Source organism: Notolepis coatsorum (assembly GCF_963971535.1).
Source record: "Notolepis coatsorum genome assembly, chromosome: 7".
Classification (NCBI taxonomy): domain Eukaryota; kingdom Metazoa; phylum Chordata; class Actinopteri; order Aulopiformes; family Paralepididae; genus Notolepis; species Notolepis coatsorum.
Window position 1 is genome coordinate 53,992,274 of NC_140171.1, and position 24,974 is coordinate 54,017,247.

The 24,974-nt window shown below is 48.2% G+C and overlaps 1 protein-coding gene across 1 annotated transcript in view; it reads right to left on the reverse strand.

The window, feature by feature from the left end:
- The window catches only part of LOC311231662 (phosphatidylinositol 3-kinase regulatory subunit gamma-like), a gene marked incomplete at both ends in the record, with an annotated part of 61,294 nt that overhangs the window by 24,551 nt on the left and 11,769 nt on the right, over positions 1-24,974 (reverse strand). The window contains 5 exons of the mRNA XM_084318290.1: positions 4,246-4,407; positions 8,490-8,588; positions 15,146-15,322; positions 19,058-19,191; positions 22,190-22,315. Coding sequence (XP_084174416.1) covers positions 4,246-4,407; positions 8,490-8,588; positions 15,146-15,322; positions 19,058-19,191; positions 22,190-22,315 — 698 coding nt within the window. The remainder of the gene's footprint in view (positions 1-4,245; positions 4,408-8,489; positions 8,589-15,145; positions 15,323-19,057; positions 19,192-22,189; positions 22,316-24,974) is intronic.

The window sequence follows — 24,974 nt, forward strand, 5'->3', positions numbered from 1 at the left end:
CGCTCTTGTCGGGCGGGAGGGAGCTTCTCTAATATCCTTTCTACATTAGAGTTAGCATACAGTTCATATATCCCTTTCTCCTTTTGGGACCCCAGCATCCCTACCAGGGACTGTACCTTGATAGAGAGGTCATCCAATGCTCTATTGTCTTTGACTGGGGGGAGACGATCAATATCTCTTATTTCCTGTATCACGTAGTCCCATATGCGTCCATAGCGCTGGTCGAGGGCCACTAGAGCCGCGGAGTATGGGGTGCTTGAGTTGGAATATGCCAGCGCTATATTATGCGCTCTGGGCACCTTGAGATGCTTGAGGAGGATGGCATATTTGTACGACTCATCGGGGACGTCGGACATCATAGTCTCCAAGCACATCCGTAATTCCGTGTAATGTGCTCTATCCTCGCGCGTAAAGTCTGGGAACGTCGGTGTGCCAAGGTACGATGCCATGGATGGCTGGCACATCGGTGAGCGTTGGGGAAGAGGCCTCCTGGGCGAGTCTCCCCGTACGTGTTGTCGTGGGTTGGTACTTGGTGGGTACCAGGGGCCGGGTACCCAGGTGCTGTTCCTCGGTGCTGACTGTACGTCAAACTCACCTGTGAGTTGGGTCGGGGGTTTGTAGTGCAGTGGCTCGGGGCTGACGTCGGGGCTGTACTGGGCCTCCTGGTCCAGAGTACGTTGCTGCTGGTCGGGGCTGTACTGGGCCTCCTCTTCCTCTTCCTCTTCCTCTGCTAGGTCCTGGAGTCTTCTAGTCAGTCTCTCGGCGACGTAGGCCGGTTCTTCCCGGTTGCTGGGTCTCGTATGGACCGGTCGGGGAGGGGGTTCGGAGACGTGGACAGGATCCTCCTGTTGGCGGGGTCCCGGGTCGCTTGGTCGGGTAGGGGAATGTGTCCTAGACCCTTGTCGTGATGATCTCCGGGAGCTCCGTGCGGAGAGAGGGGGTGTCGCCATGGCAATCAATTGTTCCATCATCTGCGCCTGCAGCCGGTCGCGCTCTGCCTCGCGCTGGGCATGGGTGGCGTCGCGCACTGCTTCGCGCTGGGCATTGGCGGCGTCGCGCTGTGCATTGGCGCTGGCATGGGCGGCGTCGCGCTGTGCATTGGCGGCGGCGCACTGTGCATCGGCGCGGCCTCTTTCAATGTTCTCTTCCGTCTGAAGGCGTCTGGTCTCCAGTCTTATGCGGTCGTCTTCACTCGTTTGTTGCGCCTGGAAGCGCTCTCGCTCGGTTGCAGCGTGTTCGCGCTCACTAAGGGCTTGCGCTTGGAGTTGCGCGTGAAGGCGCTCTCGTTGGTCTGCAGCTTGTTCGCGCTCGCTCGTCTGTTGCGCTTGAAGTCGATCGCGTTCACCCTGAAGTCGATCGCGTTCGGTGGAGGCTGCCAGGGTGGCGATGAATGCCTGCACCAGCATCTTGTCCGCTTCGCTGGGGGAAGACACCGACGGAGGTGATCGGCTTCTGGCAGTGCTCGTTGGAGATCTGTTCTCTGGGCGCGCCTCGAGGTCCGTCTCCTGGCCGCGCTTCTCTTCTGGTAGTGGGTCGGGTTCTGTCCCTGGAGCGCTTTCTTTATCCTGGAGCTCTCCGGGGACCGTCCCGTTGACGTTGTCTGGGGGTATAGTCATGTCATGTCCCCCCTGGTCCCCCCCGTGGGCTTGGTCAGTTTCATTAGAACCCACTGGGGTCTCTACTGGCAGGGTCGTCTGGTCGGTAGGATTTGACATGCTTTGACTATCCGCTTTATTTATTTTATCCGCATTTAACGTCTTTATAAAGCTAGGTATTAGACTGACAGCGTATGCCTCTAGATAGGGAGGTGGCTGACGTCTGCGCTGCGGGCGTTCTAGCTCGGGAGAGCTTCTTGGGGAGTGTTCACCGCTGGCCATGGTTAATATCAATATTATATTTAGATATTACACTGATATTCATTTGGCTCGAAGGACCAATTGTAACTGAGGGGTACAATTCCCTGACTGTATTGAGAGTATGGTATTATTAAACCACTACTTAGTTATGTACTTTAATTACTGGCCATACAGTACACGGTATATATGGTGAACACCCACACAAGAATACGGCTTAACAAAGAAAGTTATATTTAGAAGTATTTATTATCAGAGCAGCAACAATAGGTTACAATATTGAGAATTATGAATTGCGCTTATATGGCGAAGAACACTTAAGTAGGTCAAGAGCGTAAGTCCATGAGCATATTAAGATGGGTATAATTGACACCACCTGTAGCATAAGAATTACATAAGGCACACTCGTAGTCAGCTGGAGATACTAAGGGGGTTCCCTCCGGTTGTAAGCCAGCAGGGGAGAGGAATGTTCGAATGCAAAGTCTGGGTCAACGAGGAATAAATAAGCTCCATAATACTCCCCTCGATCGGCAGACAAAAGCAGCAGCTATAATCCAGTATGCGCGACAGCATGGATGAAAGCCAGCCAGCCTCTTCCTAGAGACGGGCTCGAGTGATGCTCCTCACGGGTAGATCCCACACAGCAGTGGGGTAGACGGTTCTCTGCTCCAGCAGCCACAGTACCAAAGCAATATAATCCAGCCGGAAAAGGCTCTGCATTCGCCGGTGTAGATTCTCCGGTGCACTATACTTCACATTTAACTAGGTCGAACTTGACGTTATTTCACTAAGCTCTGACACTTTTACTATCCTATTCGCACATGTTATAAGTGCTCTATTTAGACGCAAAGTTGCTCACTTCACTTGGTCGTTGACTCGTGGTGAAGGCTTTAACTTTAGGATAAGACGATACGTTACTTTGAACGAATGATGAACTGAATGAACTGAACTGAACTGCTGCTGTTTCCACCTGCGCCGTATTTATACGTAAGGTGAATAATCTAGTGCCAACCTCAGTTCTGTCTCGTATTACTGCGCAAACCTGGACATGTTGAGACAAGCCTTGGCGGTGGCTTTGAACTCGAACTTGGGAGTATGGCCGTTGGCGCCTAGGGGTCGCTGTCCAATAGGAGAACGAATATTATGGTCTGGTTTGTACCTAGGTAAAGGGATATTCCGTGTATATATACAAAGAATATACAAGGTATATCAAACGATATACAAATATTATACAAGGGATATCAAGCAATAAATATATATATTCGGTTTAATCTGACCCTTTGTAACAATTATTCTATTGTGACTTGTAACCAGTAATACAAATTATAACATTTCTGTTGATATTAGGGCTGTCCCCGACTAAGGATTTGGATAGTCGACTTTGATTGGCCGAAATTTGCAGACTAATAGTTGACTATCAGGGTCAGGGTCAGTATAGGGGGTTTCTCAGCCAGTCTAGGGTCCAGTACACAATGAACACCTTCTCGTCTTCACCTCTCCTCTCAACTACCTCTCACCTCGCACAACTCTGTATCTTAATCTCTCTCTCTCTGTACACACCTCCACTCCACAATACTCTATCTGTCCTAGTGTTTTATGTTATGTGTGTCTGGTGTGTGTGTGTGTGGGGTGTGGGGGTGATCTCGTGGTGCACAGGTGTGTTCTATCAGTCCTAATCAGCTGCCTAATTGATTCTCCTCCTCCCGTGGCAGTAGTATCTCCCATCCTTCACGTAGCCATGGGACAGGGGATGATATCTGCCACAATACCTTGTAATTTTATTTGATGTGTGTTCTAATTATTTCCCTTACCTCCGTGATGTACTGTACTGTATCTGTCTATTTTCTATTTCATTTTATTTGTATACATTTTAAATAAAATAAATAAAATAAATAAAATAAATAAAATAAATAAAATAAATAAAATAAATAAAATAAATAAAATAAATAAAATAAATAAAATAAATAAAATAAATAAAATAAATAAAATAAATAAAATAAATAAAATAAATAAAATAAATAAAATAAATAAAATAAATAAAATAAATAAAATAAATAAAATAAATAAAATAAATAAAATAAATAAAATAAATAAAATAAATAAAATAAATAAAATAAATAAAATAAATAAAATAAATAAAATAAATAAAATAAATAAAATAAAGTGAACACACAGAGTTTTAACCCTTTCACTGCCACACGACAGAAGGTTAACCCTTTACTATCACACAACCGATGGCGATGCTCCATCATTAGCATCCATCCGCGGAGCTAATGATGCTAATGATGGAGCATCGTCGTCGGTTGTGTGATAGTAAAGGGCTAACCTTCTGTATTGTCACAGTGAAAGGGTTAACCGGCTGTGGTGTGGCAGTGAGAGGGTTAACACTCACACCACGGAGCAGGCGAAGGACCCCCTCAGCGTCTGGCTGTCTCGGATCAGGAAGGTGCCGTCAGCCCGGCCCCTCAGCAGGGCCTCCGCCTCGCTGCGCTGGAGGCCGCCCGCGTACCAGGTGCAGGCGTCACGGTGCCCGTCATCAGGCAGGGAGTACGGGCTGAGGTGGGGGGGGAGAGGTGAGTCAGGCAGGGATTACAGGCTGAGGTGGGGGGGGAGGAGAGGTGAGTCAGGCAGGAGTACAGGCTGACGTGGGGGGGGGGGAGGGTTCAGGAGTACAGGCTGACGTGGGGGGTGCAGGAGACGAGGGGGGGGGGGGAGGTGAGTCAGGAGTACAGCTGACGTGGGGGGGAGTGAGTCAGGGAGTACAGGCTGACATGGGGGGGAGGTGAGTCAGGAGTACAGGCTGACGGGGGGGAGGTGAGTCAGGGAGTACAGGCTGACGTGGGGGGGGGGAGGTGAGTCAGGGAGTACAGGCTGACGTGGGGGGGGGGGAGGTGAGTCAGGGAGTACAGGCTGACGTGGGGGGGGGGGAGGTGAGTCAGGCAGGGAGTACAGGCTGACGTGGGGGGGGGGAGGTGAGTCAGGGAGTACAGGCTGACGTGGGGGGGGGGGAGGTGAGTCAGGGAGTACAGGCTGACGTGGGGTGGGGTGGGGGGAGGTGAGTCAGGGACTACAGGCTGACGTGGGGTGGGGGGAGGTGAGTCAGGGAGTACAGGCTGACGTGGGGGGGGGGGGGGAGGTGAGTCAGGGAGTACAGGCTGACGTGGGGGGGGGGGGAGGTGAGTCAGGGAGGGAGTACAGGCTGACGTGGGGGGGGGAGGTGAGTCAGGGAGTACAGGCTGACGTGGGGGGGGGGGAGGTGAGTCAGGGACTACAGGCTGACGTGGGGTGGGGGGAGGTGAGTCAGGGAGTACAGGCTGACGTGGGGGGGGGGGGGGGGTGAGTCAGGGAGTACAGGCTGACGTGGGGTTGGGGGGGAGGTGAGTCAGGGACGGAGTACAGGCTGACGTGGGGGGGGGGGGGGGAGGTGAGTCAGGGAGGGAGTACAGGCTGACGTGGGGGGGGGGGGGGGGTGAGTCAGGGAGGGAGTACAGGCTGACGTGGGGGGGGGGGGGTGAGTCAGGGAGTACAGGCTGACGTGGGGGGGGGGGAGGTGAGTCAGGGAGTACAGGCTGACGTGGGGGGGGGGGGGGGGGGGGGTGAGTCAGGGAGTACAGGCTGACGTGGGGGGGGGGGGGAGGTGAGTCAGGGAGTACAGGCTGACGTGGGGGGGGGGAGGTGAGTCAGGGAGTACAGGCTGACGTGGGGGGGGGGGGGGGGGGGTGAGTCAGGGAGTACAGGCTGACGTGGGGGGGGGGGGGGGGGGGGTGAGTCAGGGAGTACAGGCTGACGTGGGGGGGGGGGAGGTGAGTCAGGGAGTACAGGCTGACGTGGGGGGGGGGTGAGTCAGGGAGTACAGGCTGACGTGGGGGGGGGGGGGGGTCAGGCAGGGAGTACAGGCTGACGTGGGGGGGGGAGGTGAGTCAGGGAGTACAGGCTGACGTGGGGGGGGGGGGGAGGTGAGTCAGGCAGGGAGTACAGGCTGACGTGGGGGGGAGGGTTGGGGCTCTGCAATCCAGCGAGTGGAGTTTATTTAACCCTTTCACTGCCACACGACAGCGGATGCGGAGCTAATGATGCTAATGATGGAGCATGGTCGTCGGTTGTGTGATAGTAAAGGGTTAACCTTCTGTCGTGTGGCAGTGAAAGGGTTAAAAGTGCTACAAAAGTAATACATCCAGAAAAGGGAGGGTTGGGGATCTGTTGTTCACCTTCAATTAAAGCAATCCAGCAAGTTTCTTTAACCCTTTAACTGCCACACGACCAAAGGTTAACCCTTTCACTGCCACACGACAGAAGGTTAGCCCTTTACTACCACACAACCGACGCGGATGCGGAAATAATACATCCAGAAAAGTGTGGATTAAAAGTATTAATATCCCCCCCCCCCCAAAAAGTATTGATTATGAATTTATCATTTAAAAGATTTTGATGGGTTAAAATTAAAGTTGTTATGTGCATGTTGCATGCATATACTTCCCCATGTGGAGTGCACCTGATTGGATAGAGGCACCGTTAGTTCCTGTTGCTCTGCTCCCCTTTTCAAAAACGTTCTCTTTTTCAACCTAAAGTTGATTCACATTTGATCTGGAAGGACTAGTGTGGTATATTTCTGTATCAACATGTAATTCCCCAAAGAATATTCAGCTACGGGTCGGAATGCTATTTGGTAAGACGGTATAGAAAAACGTGACCTGTAGTTCCACTTGGTAAACATAGATGTTAAAACAATACAACCAGCTGTATTCTGCTGTATTCAATAAGATTCACTCGGTTATTTATATATAAGTGTTCTGCTTTTCCCCCAAATAGTTAGTTAAGCTACATGTGTTCTAGAAGTAATTATAAATTGGCAAAGCTAAAGATAAGAACCCAATTAGCTTCTATAAAGTAAGCAAAACTAATAATAGTGGGACCAAAAGGGTCAGGTAAATCTATGAGACATACTGAAGGGTCTCTTTTGTACACAGGACGGGTTTCGGCAGGCCTGAGTGATTAATTTAGCATACAATCTTAAAGTAAATACATCTTCTCCTCTCCCCCACGTGGGAACTAATAAAACAATAAAGAACTGGGCTTCTAGATGGCTAAAGTTAGCATTTGAATAGAGTGGTCTATTTACCAAACAAAAGTAGAACAAAAGAGACGGCCCTCAGGCACTCAACACTGATACTACAACAGGACATACCAGAGAGGCAGCTGTCCTCCAGGAAGAATCTCGTTCTCACCTCCTTGGCAAACGGGGAGAGGGGGAGAGGGATTCTGAATGGACTAAAAACTATGCCTTTAGTTTTAAGTGTGTAACCAGAACCAAAACCCTTTATTAATCCTGTATGAAAACTAGTCTCAATAGTTATAAAATAGTGTATTGATTAAGATAAGACTAAACCAGACACTTATCTACCATTGCAAAGTCTAATTAAGCCAGTAATATAGGTAAACTAGAAGATTAAGGTGGCAAAATATGTGTAATTTACTTAGAAAACTAAACTAACTTCCAAGATAAGATTATAGAATTTATAATACAACAGTTTGTTATAAAACCAACAAATAGGTCTATGGAAGGCCATAGAATTCAGGAAAGGACTTGAAATTAACTGTCTCAGTCCATTAATAACTAATCTATAATTCTTCAGTTAGTAAAATCAAATATTGTACCTTTAAAACGTTAAACCATAGAAATATAACTCATTCCCTTAAAATAGACGGGACTGCCCCTTTAAGAATCAAGATGGCCGCCGACCCTAATCCAAAATGGCCGCTATGAGCCTTAGCCAATCAGGACGTAGAGCTCCGCCCCCTGACGAACTAGGTCGACGTTCGCTCAGGGGCGGGGTTTAGCCTTTAAGAGAGGCTGCACCGAAAGAAACGGAATGAAGCTCTTGAACATTGTATGCACAAGCCGGACGGAGAGAGGACCTGCTTGAAGACGCTGAGGACGAGAACAAGGATTCCTTTGTCTCCTTGGAAACGAGAATCAACAACCAACGAGACGCAACACCCAAAGCTCCATTGAAGATTGTTACTCTTAAACTACTTTTTATTAGTCTGATATTAGTGACAAGCAGCATAGTGCTTTGTTCCACTAATATCATTGCGTTTTCATTGACCAGATCTGGGAAATATAAACACTCTCAGAGATTCCTTTCTCCGCCGTATTATACAGTGTTTTTGGTAATATGACTTAGAGCTATGGAAACACAACGCAATAGAGTAGATATTACGATCCAGAAGCTCTAGTCGATCTTACATTACTAGTTTTGACAGTTTGATCTGAACTTAGTTTGACGGTACAGCTATGTAATCCTATCTAAGCACACCATTGTTTTGGTCCGACATGCTGGTGCTCTAATGCAACATCTAGTGGCTGAATGCTATCTATAGCACCTTTAAAACTCAAACGTAGGTAATGTAGATTAAGATGGTTGGCCTGTCCAGCCTATTGACAATTTATAATGAATACTCCATCATCACTAAATTAACAATTTTCGTCTACATATTGAATTCATCGTCTTGAAAGAGAATTTAGCCCACCTCATCTCAATCCAGACCTTTTCCGGTCCAGCTTGATAATACTCACTCTTCATCACACATGTTGATAATACTCTCTTCATCATCACACATGTTGATAATACTCACTCTTCATCACACATGTTGATAATACTCTCTTCATCATCACTCCTGACTCCCAGCCACTTGTTGATCTGGCTCGGCCTTGTCCCCTCTTGGGTGAGCCACCTGCAAATATACAGATGCAGCCATGATTTGTCTGTCGACCAACGTCTGGGCACCGTATTAACGGTAACAATGGGTCTCATTCCCGAACGGATTTACGACCAAAAATGTCCTCTTAGGCAGATTTCTGCCCATTTAAGACATATTAGGGCTTGTAGCACAATTCCCCAAATGTTCCTGAGATCAGATTTGAGTGTGGCTGAGAGCAGATTTAAGAGTGCTGAGGAGCACACTTATGATTGATTGACTAATTGAACATTTTATTAACTTGACAGACTGTGTTCTCATAGTGATTCCTTCATGTTAACGCTACAGGCCTCCTTTTTCAACACATCGCCTGCTCCACCAGAGGAGGGAACACGCTCGATCACTGCTACACCCCGTTCAGAGCCGGCTACAAAGCGGTACCGGCTCCACCACTAGCGGGGGCCACTAGCACGTCTGACCATGACTCCATTTACCTGATACCTGCTTACAGACAGAGGCAAAAAAATTGTCCGACCAATCAGAGGCCACGCTTCAGGACGCTCTCGATGACGTAGACTGGGGGATGTTTCAAGGAAGCGCCAGTGACGTCAGCGAGTTCGCGGACAGCGTTGTATGCTTCATTACAACACTGGCTGATAGTATTGTCCCCACAAAGAAGGTGCGGGTGTTCCCAAACCAGAAACCGTGGGTGGACAGTACTATCAGAGCAGCTCTGAAATCTCGCACCACTGCCTACAACCTGGGCAGAGAGTCAGGAAACATGGAAGAGTACAAGACAACAGTCTACACTCTGCGCAAGGCTGTTAAACTTGCAAAACGGACATATGCTGACAAAATGGAGACACAAATGGCACAGAATGACACAGGAGGCTTATGGCGGGGACTGAGGACGATAACTGACTACAAAGTCAGCGCCACCTCAATGGGTTTGTCTCGCGGACAAACTCAACTCTTTCTACGCTCGGTTTGGTGCAGACAGTGGCGCCGCTAGCTCAACGGCTAGTGACGTCACTGGCGCGCCGGCTGTTGTGAAAGGGGGGGGCATCCGCGGGGGGGGGGGGGGGGCGGGGACGCTCTCTCATTGTCGGTACACAGTGTGAGAAGAGCATTTATGCAGGTGAACACCAGAAAAGCTGCTGGCCCAGATGGTATAACAGGACGCATACTTAAGTCCTGTGCTAACCAGCTAGCCCCTGTGTTCACCGCCATATTTAATCGATCCCTGGCGGAGTCAGTGGTCCCTGCCTGCTTCAAGATGTCTACCATCATCCCTGTACCAAAGAAAACCTCCCCAACATGTCTCAATGACTACAGACCGGTGGCACTCACCTCTGTGGCCATGAAATGTTTCGAGAGGCTGGTCAAGGATCACATTTGTGCCTCCCTCCCCAGTGATATGGACCATATGCAATTTGCATACAGGCCAAACAGGTCCACTGACGATGCGGTCTCCCAAGTACTGCACTGCACCCTCTCTCACCTTGACCGCCAGAAGGGGGGCTATGTGAGACTGTTGTTCATTGACTACAGCTCAGCGTTCAACACCATAGTCCCCACCAGACTGGTGGACAAGCTGATCGAGCTGAGTCTGAGCTCCACTCTGAGCGCCTGGATACTGGACTTTCTGAGTGAAAGGCCCCAGGCGGTCAGGGTGGGGGGTCAGACCTCCAACACCATCACCCTGAGCATCGGGTCCCCCCAGGGCTGTGTTCTGAGCCCCCTGCTGTACTCACTATACACACACGACTGTGTGGCCAAGTTCAGCTCCAACTCCATAGTGAAGTTTGCGGACGACACAGTGGTGGTGGGGCTGATCTCGGACAACGACGAGAAGGCCTACCGGGAGGAGGTTGAGGTACTGGAACGCTGGTGCCAGGACAACAGCCTGCTCCTGAACATTGGTAAAACCAAGGAGCTGATCGTGGATTATAGGAGAGGACAGCAGGAGACACACACACCACTGAGTATAAACGGGGCTACCGTGGACAGGGTGAGCAGCTTTAAGTACCTGGGGGTCCACATCTCAGAGGATCTGACATGGACAACACACATAGACTCAGTCGTAAAAAAGGCGAAGCAGCACCTCTACCACCTGAGACAGTTAAGGAAGTTCAGAGTATCTGGGAAGATACTCCAGTCCTTCTACTCCGGAGCTGTAGAGAGCATCTTGACTGGAAACATCACTGCCTGGTATGGAAACAGCACGACACAGGACAAGAAGGACCTACAGAGAGTGGTGCGCTCAGCCGAGCGTACCACGGGTATTGCACTACCACCCCTGCAGGTTCTTTACAACAAGAGGTGCAAATCCAGAGCCTGCAGAATAATGAAAGACCCTCACCACCCCAACAACAGCCTGTTCATGCTGCTGAGGTCAGGCAGATGCCTGCAAACACCAGCCACTAGGACAGAGAGACTTCGGCTCAGCTTCTTCCCCCAGGCCATCAGAGCCTTGAACACTGAACTCTCCACACACAAGCACACATGAGCACACACACGACACACACACGACAACACACTGTACACGCTCACACACTAGCAGCCACTTTAACATGAGCAAGCACACACTCATGCTGCACACGCCCACACTTATGGCCACTAAGGAAAGGTCACTTAAAAATAGTAGATGTAACCCAGGTTTCAGATTCATACCTATTTAAGTTATAAGAACGTAAATAGTTAATGCCATTGAATAAGAACATAAATAGTTAAAGCTATTATGTAGGAACATATGTAGTATCATTGGGTACCAAGTCCCTTTGAATTACAGCATTGCCCTTTAATAATTGCGTCATGACGTAAGTGAGGTAGACATCACGACAGCCACGTTTTGCTTTACGGCGCACGCCTTGCCTTGCAGCGCCTCAACGTTACAGAGTCTCGTGCTGCGCAGATGCAGACACACATTCCACGGAGACCGACACGCAGCTGAACGTTGCTGCTGCCGAAATACGAGATAACATGATAAAACCAGTTATCAAACAGTTATAAAAGATTCCCCCAGTTGCAAAACCGAAGAAGCGTTGCAGTAAAGTAACTGTAGCCTGCGGTTTTGGTGAGTTAAACAGTTCCTGTCTTGCAGTGTCACACTGTAAACTCTGAATCTCTGTACGTCAACATTAGTTGTCCCGGACAAACGGTGCGACCGTGCGCATCTTCTGAGTACTAGCGAAAATATCAAAATGTTTAATAGAATGTTTAATAAAAGTTGCCGCGGTACTGGCCATACTCTCAGTCAAGGGAGCACTCGCAAACATGCTGCGCTATTTGAAGAGGATAACGTTAAACACAACAGAAGATGGAGAACAGACAGACTGACCAACAGGGAACGGCATCCAACCCTCGAGTCTAAGGTAAGGACACATTTAAATCACAGAGGTGTAATGTTAGTCTACTCTGTTTACTTGTTTTATTGCACAATGTCTTTCTATTGGATTCTATTATATGTTATTACTATTGTATTATGCACATCGTTGCGGGCAAGACCACCCGCATTTCATTGTATACTCGTATGCCATGACAAATAAAACTCTTGAAAAAACTCTTGACTTGGAATTAATTACTTAATCATAATTAAAATAAATATGACAATATTTGTACGATAAGAAATTACGCATTTGATGTAGGAAAAATAAATAATATGGATTCATCTGATCACAGGGCAGCTGGATTAACCATATCTGAACCAGCTATTTTGGACAAATGTATAATTACTTTAATTACTCAGATATTCAAACACAATTATGCAATTATTTTTTTTTATCTACTTTTTCTCCCATTTTCTATTTTTCTCCCATCCCAATTTCGTATCGTCCAATTCTACCCTCCCCTGTCTCGAACGCTGTTAGGCCATGCCTCCCACAAGCCGGCTGCAATGTGGACTAAGCCTTACATCACGTGTCCCCTCCGGTACTCGAGGAAGCAGCAGTCGCATATTTTCACCTGCACAGCGCGATCTCTCAGCGGCAAGGGTCTGCGTTTGGAGGGCACGGCGCCCCCGTCGCTTCCTGATTCTGCTGCGCAGGCGCACCAACCGACCTGTAGGAGTCGCTGTCCACAACGTCCGATCCCCACCCATCAACTTCCAACCCCCTAATACTGCCAATTGTATTAGTATGAACGACCAGCCAAGCTGATAGCAATGCGGAGAGCTGGGCTCGAACCCAGCGTCTCCTGCATTGGTGGTGAGCGCCTTGCCCACTGCACCACCTAGCCGCCCCACAATTATGCAATTATTGTGAAATGATTGAAAATAATAATTATTTAATGCCTTCTGTGGAATTTGTATTTCTTATTTGTTACACATCTGTTTTAATGATTAATTATATACATTTGAAAGAATGCAGGTCAACATGCAATATATCCCATTGATTGGGTATACAATGGGACAGACCTTTGTTTGATATAGCTATAAACCTGCATTCCTTCGAATATATCATTAATCAATTAAACTTATATTGAAATACACCAACACCGAAATGACAGTGGATAAATAAATAAATAAGAACTAAAGCTAATCGCATGGAAATAGACTGCATTAATATTCCATAACAAGTCTTGCGTGCGCCTATGTGTCTAATGAACAGTATAGGCTTAATATATTCTAGTTACTTGTTTCATTAGGATTTAGTAGATAGTAGATATATGCTCTGCCTCTGCCCTACGTACAGTATAAGTACAGACTGTACCTATACTGTACGTAGGGCAGAGCATCTACTAAATCCTAATGCAACAAGTCATTAATGGAATAATAAGCCTATACTGCGTTCATTCATTACGCCGTAGGCATTAATGGAATAATAAGCCTATACTGCGTTCATTCATTACGCCGTAGGCATTAATGGAATAATAAGCCTATACTGCGTTCATTCATTACGCCGTAGGCTACAGTATACTGCGCGCGCGCGCGCGTGTGTGTGTGCGCGCCCGCACTGCGGCAGGTGTACCACGTTCACGAGCTGTACTATATATGATGACAATACATTAATATAATCTCATTTCGATAGGTCGTGCAAGACTCGCAAGGCACTTCCGCATCCATTTCCACACAGCTGCGTCATTACTTTGATTCTGTCTCAGTCAAGATAAGTCTTCCAAGAGAACTCTTTGGAAAAGGTTGGGGAATGAGACCCAATGACCAGCAGGGGGTAAACAAACGTGAAAATGCTGAAAATATACACTTTGACTGCTGATTTGACAGTTTTTAACTGTTTAATTATTTAATTCATCAACATTGCGTGTTTAAGCAAACTTATTGTTACCAAAAAGCATTACACTAACAGCGTTGTGATTGCTTTCTTCTGATGAAATGGAATGAGAACCGCGCGTCGGGCCGTCTAATGAAGTTAACAGACTTAGCGCCTCCTGGCGGCATAAAACAGAACAGCAGCCTGGACGTGAGACCACCGTGCGCTCGGCAAAATGGTTAGAAAAACTAATGGCTGCATCTGTAGGTCAACACACTGATCTTTGGGTGTATGGTGGGTGTATGTATACTGCATGTACTGTATACTGCATGTACTACTGAGTATGATTATGTACACATATATGCTTATGTATACATATATAATGCATATGTATGAGTAGACAATCCCCAAGTTCTATTTTACACAATGTCATGAAAGTCATTAGGGTATAAACAAAGAAATCCCATCAACCCTTGGTGGTGATAATGGTAGAATACCCACATTTCTATACCAATTCTTACACCTAATTTATACCTACCTACTGCTTTCACTGTCTACCCATATACTCTGTATGATAGCATGTACAACAATGCTGTATATACCGCATATTTACATTTATATTTTTATATTTACTGCATATATATATATATATATATATATATATATATATATTGTGGCAGATATCACCCCCCCTCTCATGGATATCCCCTCCCCTCTCAATACACGGAGTAGAGACAATTAGGTAGCTGATTAGTACTGATAGAACACACCTGTGCATCATTAGTTCACCCACATCTCACGTGCACACACCCCAGACACACACACACTACAAAGCCACTTGGTTAGTCAGGAGTAAGTTGAGTGGAGGTGAGGTTGGAGTTGTGACATACTGTAGAGAGATAGAGATTGAGATATTCGGAGTTGTGTAAGGTGAGAGGTAGTGAGAGGAGAGGTGAAGGCGAGAAGGTGTTCATTGTGTACTGGACCCTGGACTGGCTGAGAAACCCCCTTGTGTACTGACACTGGACCGGAAGACAAACTCTGAGTATTGAACAATCCATTTTTCTGTACGAGAGCCTGTTTTGTGTTTTTTACCATCGGACTGTATCATGACCATTCTCTTGCCTATCAAACTGGATTCTGCCCTTATTCAATAAATATTCTTATTGATTGATATTGCTCTTGTGTGGACATTCTAATGAGTTTGTATTTGAACCGTGGCGAGTCTGAAGCCCACCAGGCTCGTCACAATATATACACATTATTTGTCTGAATATATACCTGTCTGTACTTACCTACTTAGCATTACACTGTAATGTACATGTACCTTATATGTGACAAATAAAAACAACACTTTTGAAACTCGAACACTTGGTTAGAACTCACAGCAGGTATTGATCTCTGATGTTCCTCAGCTGGATGAGGTCCGGTTTGAGGCTGTTCATCTTCCTGTCGACCTCCCTGCTGTCCACCACGTGTCTCCTCAGCTCCTCCTCCAGCCTGCCCCTGCTGGCGCGGATCTCCTCCACCCTGGACTGCAGCGCGTCAGAGTCACCCTGGACTCTGGAAGGAACGTGAAGCGTGATCAGAGAAGCGACAACTCTCTATGACTCTCATTCTCCAGTGTGACATTCTCAGAAACACCTTTCGGGAACGCTTTCTACGAAGCCTGTGTCCTTTAATACGATTTGAAATGTATTAGAAGGATAAACCCCTTGAGATATGCTATCTCGTTTTTGAGGGGGTCCTTAACACTTTGGTTGCCACGGACGCTTTTTGTCGTTAGTTCATGGCGACCTTTGAGTGCCCCCGACGCTATATAGCGTCTGTTTGCTGTTTTTTTATTTATTGGCGATTTGAATTCATATTTCATCAATCGAGCCTCGGGTTAGTGCTGCAGAGTCTCTCTGAGCTCAATTGGGAAGGTACCGCCCCCTATCGTCTCTCCCTGTGTAACTGCACCCCATTACTTTAGATTGATGCAGGGGGAGTGGTCAGTTTCCTCATTTTACTTTTCCGTCGAGCCAACTGAAGAGACCAAGTGATCGCCGGCCATCAGAACAGCGTGGATTATGTATTTACAGTACCAACACTGTAATCAATAAGCGTGATCGATATTTGGAATGGCGATCAGGAATTGGAATAATCTTTTTGGATAACATCTGATCTCAGGTACGGAATTTATTTTACCAGTCTTAGGATAATCAGACCTGTTTTCACGGTTGATTGATTGATTGATTGATTGAAAAGTGTATTAACAGATTGCAGAATGGGTACAGTACAGTACAGCTCAATACATACAATTGTTAAGGGGATGCAGACCAGAGAAAGACTTTCGTCTTGTTTCCATCAGGGTCCCCCATTTTCAATTCATATAGACATTTATGACATACACAACATACATGACATTTATGGCATAGGGACATATAGGTATTTAGTACTGATACATTTGTGACATAAACGGTATTCAAATATACAGTACTGTTACCCATAGATCCTGACAGAGTATATACATATGATGGGGAGGGGACTGTACATTAGGAGGCGGTGGGTGGGTGGGAGAGAAATATACATACGGCGGGGAGGGAATATATACATGCGGTGGGGAGGAGACTATTAGGAGGTGGTGGGGGGTTTGGGCATTTACGGTGGCCAGTTTCTAATTGCAGCCTCCCGTAGGTGCTCCTTAAGAGCGGTTCTGAATGTGGGTAGGGATTTACATTCCTTTACAGCTTTGGGTAGGGCGTTCCACATTGATGTGGCATAATTGCAAAACGTGTTTAGTCCCTTGTTTGAGCCGAATCTGGGTTTAACATGATTTGTGGAGCTCCCTCTGGTGTTGTGGTCGTGGTATTCACTGACCTTTGGGAAGTATTTTGACATGTACATGGGTACCTTGGTCGTGTAGTGTATCTTGTAGACAAGGCCCATTGCAAGTTGCTGTACTCTGTCGTCTACTCTAAGCCATCCTATGTTGTCAAAGTGGGCAGGGGTGAGGTGGGTTCTAGGAGTCAGGTCAAGCAGTAGTCTGACTAGTTTGTTTTGAGATGTTTGTAATTTTGTTTTAAGCGCCTTTGAGGTGCTTTGGTACCATGAGGTGCAAGCATAGTCGTAGTACCCTTGAATGAGTGCTCCTGCCAGAGTCTTCAGGGTATTCTTGTTTACCAGAGAGGAGATCCAGTACAAGAATCGAGTTCGTTGGTTGACTTTTTTTATTACATTGGATGCCATTTTGTCACAGGAAAGATTAGCCTCTAGGATGGAACCCAGGTAGGTAATTTCATCTTTCCTTGTGACAATATTGTCACCCACTGTAACTGAGAAGCCGTCGGTCTTGCTGAGTTTGTTATTTGAACCGAAGAGAATGGACTCTGTTTTACCCAGGTGCAGATTTTGCCTAGTTCCGAGCTGAGGGCTTTTTCAACCTGTAACTTGTTCTTGTCAGAGACCAGCAGGGCTGAGTCGTCCGCAAACAGGAACAAGTTGCAGTCACAAGCTGACGACATGTCATTTGCATAAATTAGGAACAGTAGCGGTCCTAGTATGCTTCCTTGTGGAACACCACAGCTCACTGGGAGGGGGGGATAGAGTACCGTTTACCTCCACCATCTGTTCCCTCCCCTCCAGGTAGGATTGCATCCAGCTCACTGATAAACTATCAAAACCAATTGCTTTTAGCTTGTCAATCAGAATGGTGTGATTGACAGTGTCGAAGGCCTTTTGTAGGTCCAGCATGACCATGCCGCAGTATTTGCCCGCGTCCACCTCTTGCTTGAGGTGGACGCGGAGATATAAGCTTTTGCCCTATGCGTGTGTGTGTGTGTGCGCGGTGATTCCTGATGAGGAAATGAGAGAATCGATTTTTCAGCCCGCCTCTATAGCGTGCATAAGTACACATATACTATCGATAATCTAGTGTTTATTTGAAAACGATTAATAAATAGGCCGAAAAATGACAACGTTTTTGTGTATCCAGAATATTCCAGTAAATGCCGTTTATCACGGTATCTATATATTTTCCTTGAAAACGAGGGCTTTTCAAAATGCTATAAAACGGAAATGAACCGATAAAAAAACAATCCGTTTCGACAATGTTGACTGCAAACAAGTCATTGATAAACGACGGGCAGATTAGACACATAATTTAGGAGAGAGATTATGCGTTCACAACGCTATCATTGAAGTGGGTGCTGGCATTCAACGGGGTTTCCAATGTTAAATGGCTGGCACTCAAACTGTTAACATAGGATACAAAACATACAATACAATACCATACATAACAAAACAAAACACAGGACAACAAAATACACTTACACTGACAGAACAATAGTCACAATGTGTAATACAGCGTGTTCATACCGACTTATAACATCATGTATCATAAAACTATATACTATATACAAAGATCATAATTATAGAGGGCGGCTAAGTGGCGCAGTGGGCAACGCGCTCGCCACTAATGCAGGAGATGCTGGGTTCGAGCCCAGCTCTCGACATTGCTACCAGCTTGGCTGGTCGTTCATACTAACGCAATTGGCAGTGTTAGGGGTGGGAAGCTGGTGGGTGGGGATCGGACGTTGTGGACAGCGACTCCTACAGGTCGGTTGGTGCGCCTGCGCAGCAGAATCAGGAAGTAACGGGGGCGGCGTGTCCCTCCCACGCAGACCCTCGCCGCTGAGAGATCGTGCTGTGCAGGTGAAAAGATGCGACGGCTGCCTCCTCGTGTACCGGAGGGGACACGTGATGCAAGGCTTGGTCCACATTGCAGCCGACCAGTGGGAGGCATGGCCTAACAGCGTTCGAGACAGGGAGGGGAGAATTGGATGATACGAAATTGGGATGGGAGAAGAATAGAAAAAATGGGAGAAAAAGTAGATAAAAAATAAAAAAAATATCATAATTATAGGCTCATTATAGAAAATGAGTCAAGGCCAATGAGTCTCTAAAAAAATGTGTTTCTCTGAACTATTCATTGTATACTTTCTATTTCAGTAAATCTTTTAAACGGGTCCACATCACCACACAAAGGTTAAAATAAAATGTACACATTATATACATTTAACCCTTTCACTGCCACACGACAGAAGGTTAGCCCTTTACTATCACACAACCTACGGCGATGCTCCATCATTAGCATCATTAGCTCCGCATCCGCTGATGGAGCATCGCCGTCGGTTGTGTGATAGCAAAGGGCCAACCTTCTGTGTATTGTCACAGAGTGAAAAGGTTAACCGGCTGTCGTGTGGCAGTGAAAGGGATCAAGTTGTTTCTAGGTTTGTTTGTACAAGTTGAGGATACCTCTCCGTCTCCTTATCGTCGTCCTCTCTGGGGACCTCGTGGATGTGTTCCTGCTGCCGAGCGTCACACTGCTCCTCGAAGATCTTGATGGTTTCACTGAAGGCCTCGATGGCCGTCCGCTTGCTCTGGAGCTCCTGGGGAGGACGGACAACAAGGAGGAGGACAGCCATCTCATATCTTTCTCAGTAATACTCTGCACCATTCACTTAATGGAGTAAAGTGATAGTTACGTATGTAACTGAGGTTCTATGAATCCTGCCGTTGGTCAATTATTTATATAACGGTCGGTACTAACTGAAAATGATCAACAAACCGAGCCACAATACTTTTTCATAAGAGGTAGAATGAGTGGGGCGGTTAGGTGGCGTAACGGAGATTGCGTTCGTCACCAACCCCGGAGACGCTTGGCTGGCCATTCACACTAATACAATTGGCAGTATTAGAGGGTGGGAGAAGCTGGCGGAGTGGGTCCTGGTCGTTGTAAACAGCGACTCCTACAGTTCGGTCGGGGCGCCTGCTAAGCGCGGATAGGATCTAAGGGGGGTAGTGTGATCCTTCCACACGCTACGCCCTCTCAGTGAGAGTCCGCGCTGCCAGTTGAAAAGAAGCGGTTGATTGGCTAGACGTGTGTCGAAGGAAGCACGTGATAGCCTCCACTCTCCCAGACCGACTGTGGGGGGTAAGTGCGCAGCGACCAGGAAGGGGATTGGGAATTGGCATAACGACTAACATTGGGATGGGAGAAAATCGGAGGAAAAAGCAGGGGGGAAAAGATAAAAAAAAAAAAAAAAAAAAAAAGGTCTACTACTCTGCACTCCTTTTGTAGATACACAGGAGGTCTTGTTTCTCCTGTCCATAGTAATAGTAATTTATATATTTCATCTGGTGTTGTGTAGAGACACTGACGGTAACCTGAATTGAAGTTCATGCAAATAAAAATATGATTCAAGCAAATGGGCAAAACAAAGCCTATATGTGTGTTGTGTGTGTGTTGTGTGTGTGTGTGTGTGTGTGTGTGTTACCTGGCAGGTGTGTGTGTACTCCTCATAGAGCCTATATGTATGTTGTGTGTGTGTGTGTGTGTGTGTGTGTGTGTGTGTGTGTGTGTGTGTGTGTGTGTGTGTGTGTGTGTGTGTGTGTGTGTGTGTGTGTGTGTGTGTTACCTGGCAGGTGTGTGTGTGTGTGTGTGTGTGTGTGTGTGTGTGTTACCTGGCAGGTGTGTGTGTAGTCCTCATAGAGCCTATATGTATGTTGTGTGTGTTGTGTGTTGTGTGTGTGTGTTACCTGGCAGGTGTGTGTGTGTGTGTGTGTTACCTGGCAGGTGTGTGTGTAGTCCTCATAGAGCCTATATGTATGTTGTGTGTGTTGTGTGTTGTGTGTGTGTGTTACCTGGCAGGTGTGTGTGTACTCCTCATAGAGCCTATATGTATGTTGTGTGTGTGTGTGTGTTGTGTGTGTGTTACCTGGCAGGTGTGTGTGTGTGTGTTGTGTGTGTGTGTGTGTTACCTGGCAGGTGTGTGTGTAGTCCTCATAGAGCCTATATGTGTGTTGTGTGTGTGTTGTGTGTGTGTGTGTGTGTTACCTGGCAGGTGTGTGTGTAGTCCTCATAGAGCCTATATGTATGTTGTGTGTGTGTGTGTGTGTGTGTGTGTGTGTGTGTGTGTGTGTGTGTGTGTGTGTGTGTGTGTGTGTGTGTGTGTGTGTGTGTGTTACCTGGCAGGTGTGTGTGTACTCCTCATAGAGCCTATATGTATGTTGTGTGTGTGTGTTGTGTGTGTGTGTGTGTGTGTATGTGTGTTACCTGGCAGGTGTGTGTGTAGTCCTCATAGAGCCTATATGTATGTTGTGTGTGTGTGTGTGTGTGTGTGTTGTGTGTGTGTGTGTTACCTGGCAGGTGTGTGTGTACTCCTCATAGAGCCTATATGTATGTTGTGTGTGTGTGTGTTGTGTGTGTGTGTGTGTGTGTTACCTGGCAGGTGTGTGTGTAGTCCTCATAGAGCCTATATGTATGTTGTGTGTGTGTGTGTGTGTGTGTGTGTGTGTGTGTGTGTGTGTGTGTGTGTGTGTGTGTGTGTGTGTGTGTGTGTGTGTGTGTGTGTGTTACCTGGCAGGTGTGTGTGTTGTGTGTGTGTGTTACCTGGCAGGTGTGTGTGTAGTCATCATAGAGCCTATATGTATGTTGTGTGTGTGTGTTGTGTGTGTGTGTGTGTGTGTTACCTGGCAGGTGTGTGTGTACTCCTCATAGAGCCTATATGTATGTTGTGTGTGTGTGTGTGTGTGTGTGTGTGTGTGTGTGTGTGTTACCTGGCAGGTGTGTGTGTAGTCCTCATAGAGCCTATATGTATGTTGTGTGTGTGTGTGTGTGTGTGTGTGTGTGTGTGTGTGTGTGTGTGTGTTACCTGGCAGGTGTGTGTGTACTCCTCATAGAGCCTATATGTATGTTGTGTGTGTGTTGTGTGTGTGTGTGTGTGTTACCTGGCAGGTGTGTGTGTGCTCCTCATAGAGCCTATATGTATGTTGTGTGTGTGTGTGTTGTGTGTGTGTGTGTGTGTTACCTGGCAGGTGTGTGTGTGCTCCTCATAGAGCCTATATGTATGTTGTGTGTGTGTATTATGTGTGTGTGTGTGTGTTACCTGGCAGGTGTGTGTGTACTCCTCATAGAGCCTATATGTATGTTGTGTGTGTGTGTTGTGTGTGTGTGTGTGTGTGTTACCTGGCAGGTGTGTGTGTGCTCCTCATAGAGCCTATATGTATGTTGTGTGTGTGTGTTGTGTGTGTGTGTGTGTGTGTGTGTTACCTGGCAGGTGTGTGTGTACTCCTCATAGAGCCTATATGTATGTTGTGTGTGTGTGTTGTGTGTGTGTGTGTGTGTGTGTGTGTTACCTGGCAGGTGTGTGTGTGCTCCTCATAGAGCCTATATGTATGTTGTGTGTGTGTTGTGTGTGTGTGTTGTGTGTGTGTGTGTGTGTTACCTGGCAGGTGTGTGTGTACTCCTCATAGAGCCTATATGTATGTTGTGTGTGTGTGTGTTGTGTGTGTGTGTGTGTGTTACCTGGAAGGTGTGTGTGTACTCCTCATAGAGCCTATATCATATGTATGTTGTGTGTGTGTGTGTGTGTGTGTGTGTGTTACCTGGCAGGTGTGTGTGTACTCCTCATAGAGCCCGTCATACTCTCTGCTCTTCTGCTGGTATTGTCCGTGGTAGATCCTCAGTCGCTCTCCCACTGCATCCACAGTGTCTTCTTTCACTATCTGGTCCTGGACAGAGAGAAATACACCACGCCATTCATCCACTGAAAAACATCACATTTAAATGGACATTATTACGGTCTTCTTCAGAATCAGAGAAGATAGATACCAGTCTCCTCTCTGTGCGTTCAGTAGAAAGCTATCCGGCTGCGAGCTAGCCTAGCTTAGCACAAATTAATAGAGGATATGGACAGCCGGTCCTGAGCCTATATGAACCTCTCCCGGAATGTGTAGCTCGGCTAGTGGTCCGTATCCGCTGCCATTAATTTGTGCTAAGCTAGGCTAGCTCGCAGCCGCATAGCTTTCTACTGAACGCACGCATTTCCCGTGATGTCGGAGTGTTCCTTTAACGTGGCCTCTTAGAAACATGGCCTCTTAGAGACGTACATGAAGGTAGAGTCATGTGGACTGACCTGTGGGTGTCTGGGGACCATGTGGACAGACCTGTGGGGACCATGTGGACAGACCTGTGGGGACCATGTGGACTGACCTGTGGGGACCATGTGGACAGACCTGTGGGGACCATGTGGACAGACCTGTGGGTGTCTGGGGACCATGTGGACAGACCTGTGGGGACCATGTGGACAGACCTGTGGGGACCATGTGGACAGACCTGTGGGGACCATGTGGACTGACCTGTGGGGACCATGTGGACAGACCTGTGGGGACCATGTGGACAGACCTGTGGGTGTCTGGGGACCATGTGGACAGACCTGTGGGGACCATGTGGACAGACCTGTGGGGACCATGTGGACAGACCTGTGGGGACCATGTGGACAGACCTGTGGGTGTCTGGGGACCATGTGGACAGACCTGTGGGGACCATGTGGACAGACCTGTGGGGACCATGTGGACAGACCTGTGGGGACCATGTGGACAGACCTGTGGGGACCATGTGGACAGACCTGTGGGGACCATGTGGACAGACCTGTGGGTGTCTGGGGACCATGTGGACAGACCTGTGGGGACCATGTGGACAGACCTGTGGGGACCATGTGGACAGACCTGTGGGGACCATGTGGACAGACCTGTGGGGACCATGTGGACTGACCTGTGGGGACCATGTGGACAGACCTGTGGGGACCATGTGGACAGACCTGTGGGTGTCTGGGGACCATGTGGACAGACCTGTGGGTGTCTGGGGACCATGTGGACTGACCTGTGGGGACCATGTGGACAGACCTGTGGGGACCATGTGGACTGACCTGTGGGGACCATGTGGACTGACCTGTGGGGACCATGTGGACTGACCTGTGGGGACCATGTGGACTGACCTGTGGGGACCATGTGGACTGACCTGTGGGGACCATGTGGACTGACCTGTGGGGACCATGTGGACTGACCTGTGGGGACCATGTGGACAGACCTGTGGGGACCATGTGGACAGACCTGTGGGGACCATGTGGACAGACCTGTGGGGACCATGTGGACAGACCTGTGGGGACCATGTGGACTGACCTGTGGGGACCATGTGGACTGACCTGTGGGTGTCTGGGGACCATGTGGACTGACCTGTGGGGACCATGTGGACAGACCTGTGGGGACCATGTGGACTGACCTGTGGGTGTCTGGGGACCATGTGGACTGACCTGTGGGGACCATGTGGACATACCTGTGGGGACCATGTGGACTGACCTGTGGGTGTCTGGGGACCATGTGGACTAACCTGTGGGTGTCTGGGGACCATGTGGACTGACCTGTGGGTGTCTGGGGACCATGTGGACTAACCTGTGGGTGTCTGGGGACCATGTGGACTAACCTGTGGGTGTCTGGGGACCATGTGGACAGACCTGTGGGTGTCTGGGGACCATGTGGACAGACCTGTGGGGACCATGTGGACTGACCTGTGGGTGTCTGGGGACCATGTGGACTAACCTGTGGGTGTCTGGGGACCATGTGGACAGACCTGTGGGTGTCTGGGGACCATGTGGACAGACCTGTGGGGACCATGTGGACAGACCTGTGGGTGTCTGGGGACCATGTGGACAGACCTGTGGGGACCATGTGGACAGACCTCTGGGGACCATGTGGACTGACCTGTGGGTGTCTGGGGACCATGTGGACTGACCTGTGGGGACCATGTGGACAGACCTGTGGGTGTCTGGGGACCATGTGGACAGACCTGTGGGGACCATGTGGACAGACCTGTGGGGACCAGGTGGACAGACCTGTGGGGACCATGTGGACAGACCTGTGGGGACCATGTGGACAGACCTGTGGGGACCATGTGGACTGACCTGTGGGTGTCTGGGGACCATGTGGACTGACCTGTGGGGACCATGTGGACAGACCTGTGGGGACCATGTGGACTGACCTGTGGGTGTCTGGGGACCATGTGGACTGACCTGTGGGGACCATGTGGACAGACCTGTGGGGACCATGTGGACTGACCTGTGGGTGTCTGGGGACCATGTGGACTGACCTGTGGGGACCATGTGGACTGACCTGTGGGGACCATGTGGACTGACCTGTGGGTGTCTGGGGACCATGTGGACTGACCTGTGGGTGTCTGGGGACCATGTGGACAGACCTGTGGGGACCATGTGGACAGACCTGTGGGTGTCTGGAGACCATGTGGACTGACCTGTGGGGACCATGTGGACAGACCTGTGGGGACCATGTGGACAGACCTGTGGGGACCATGTGGACTGACCTGTGGGGACCATGT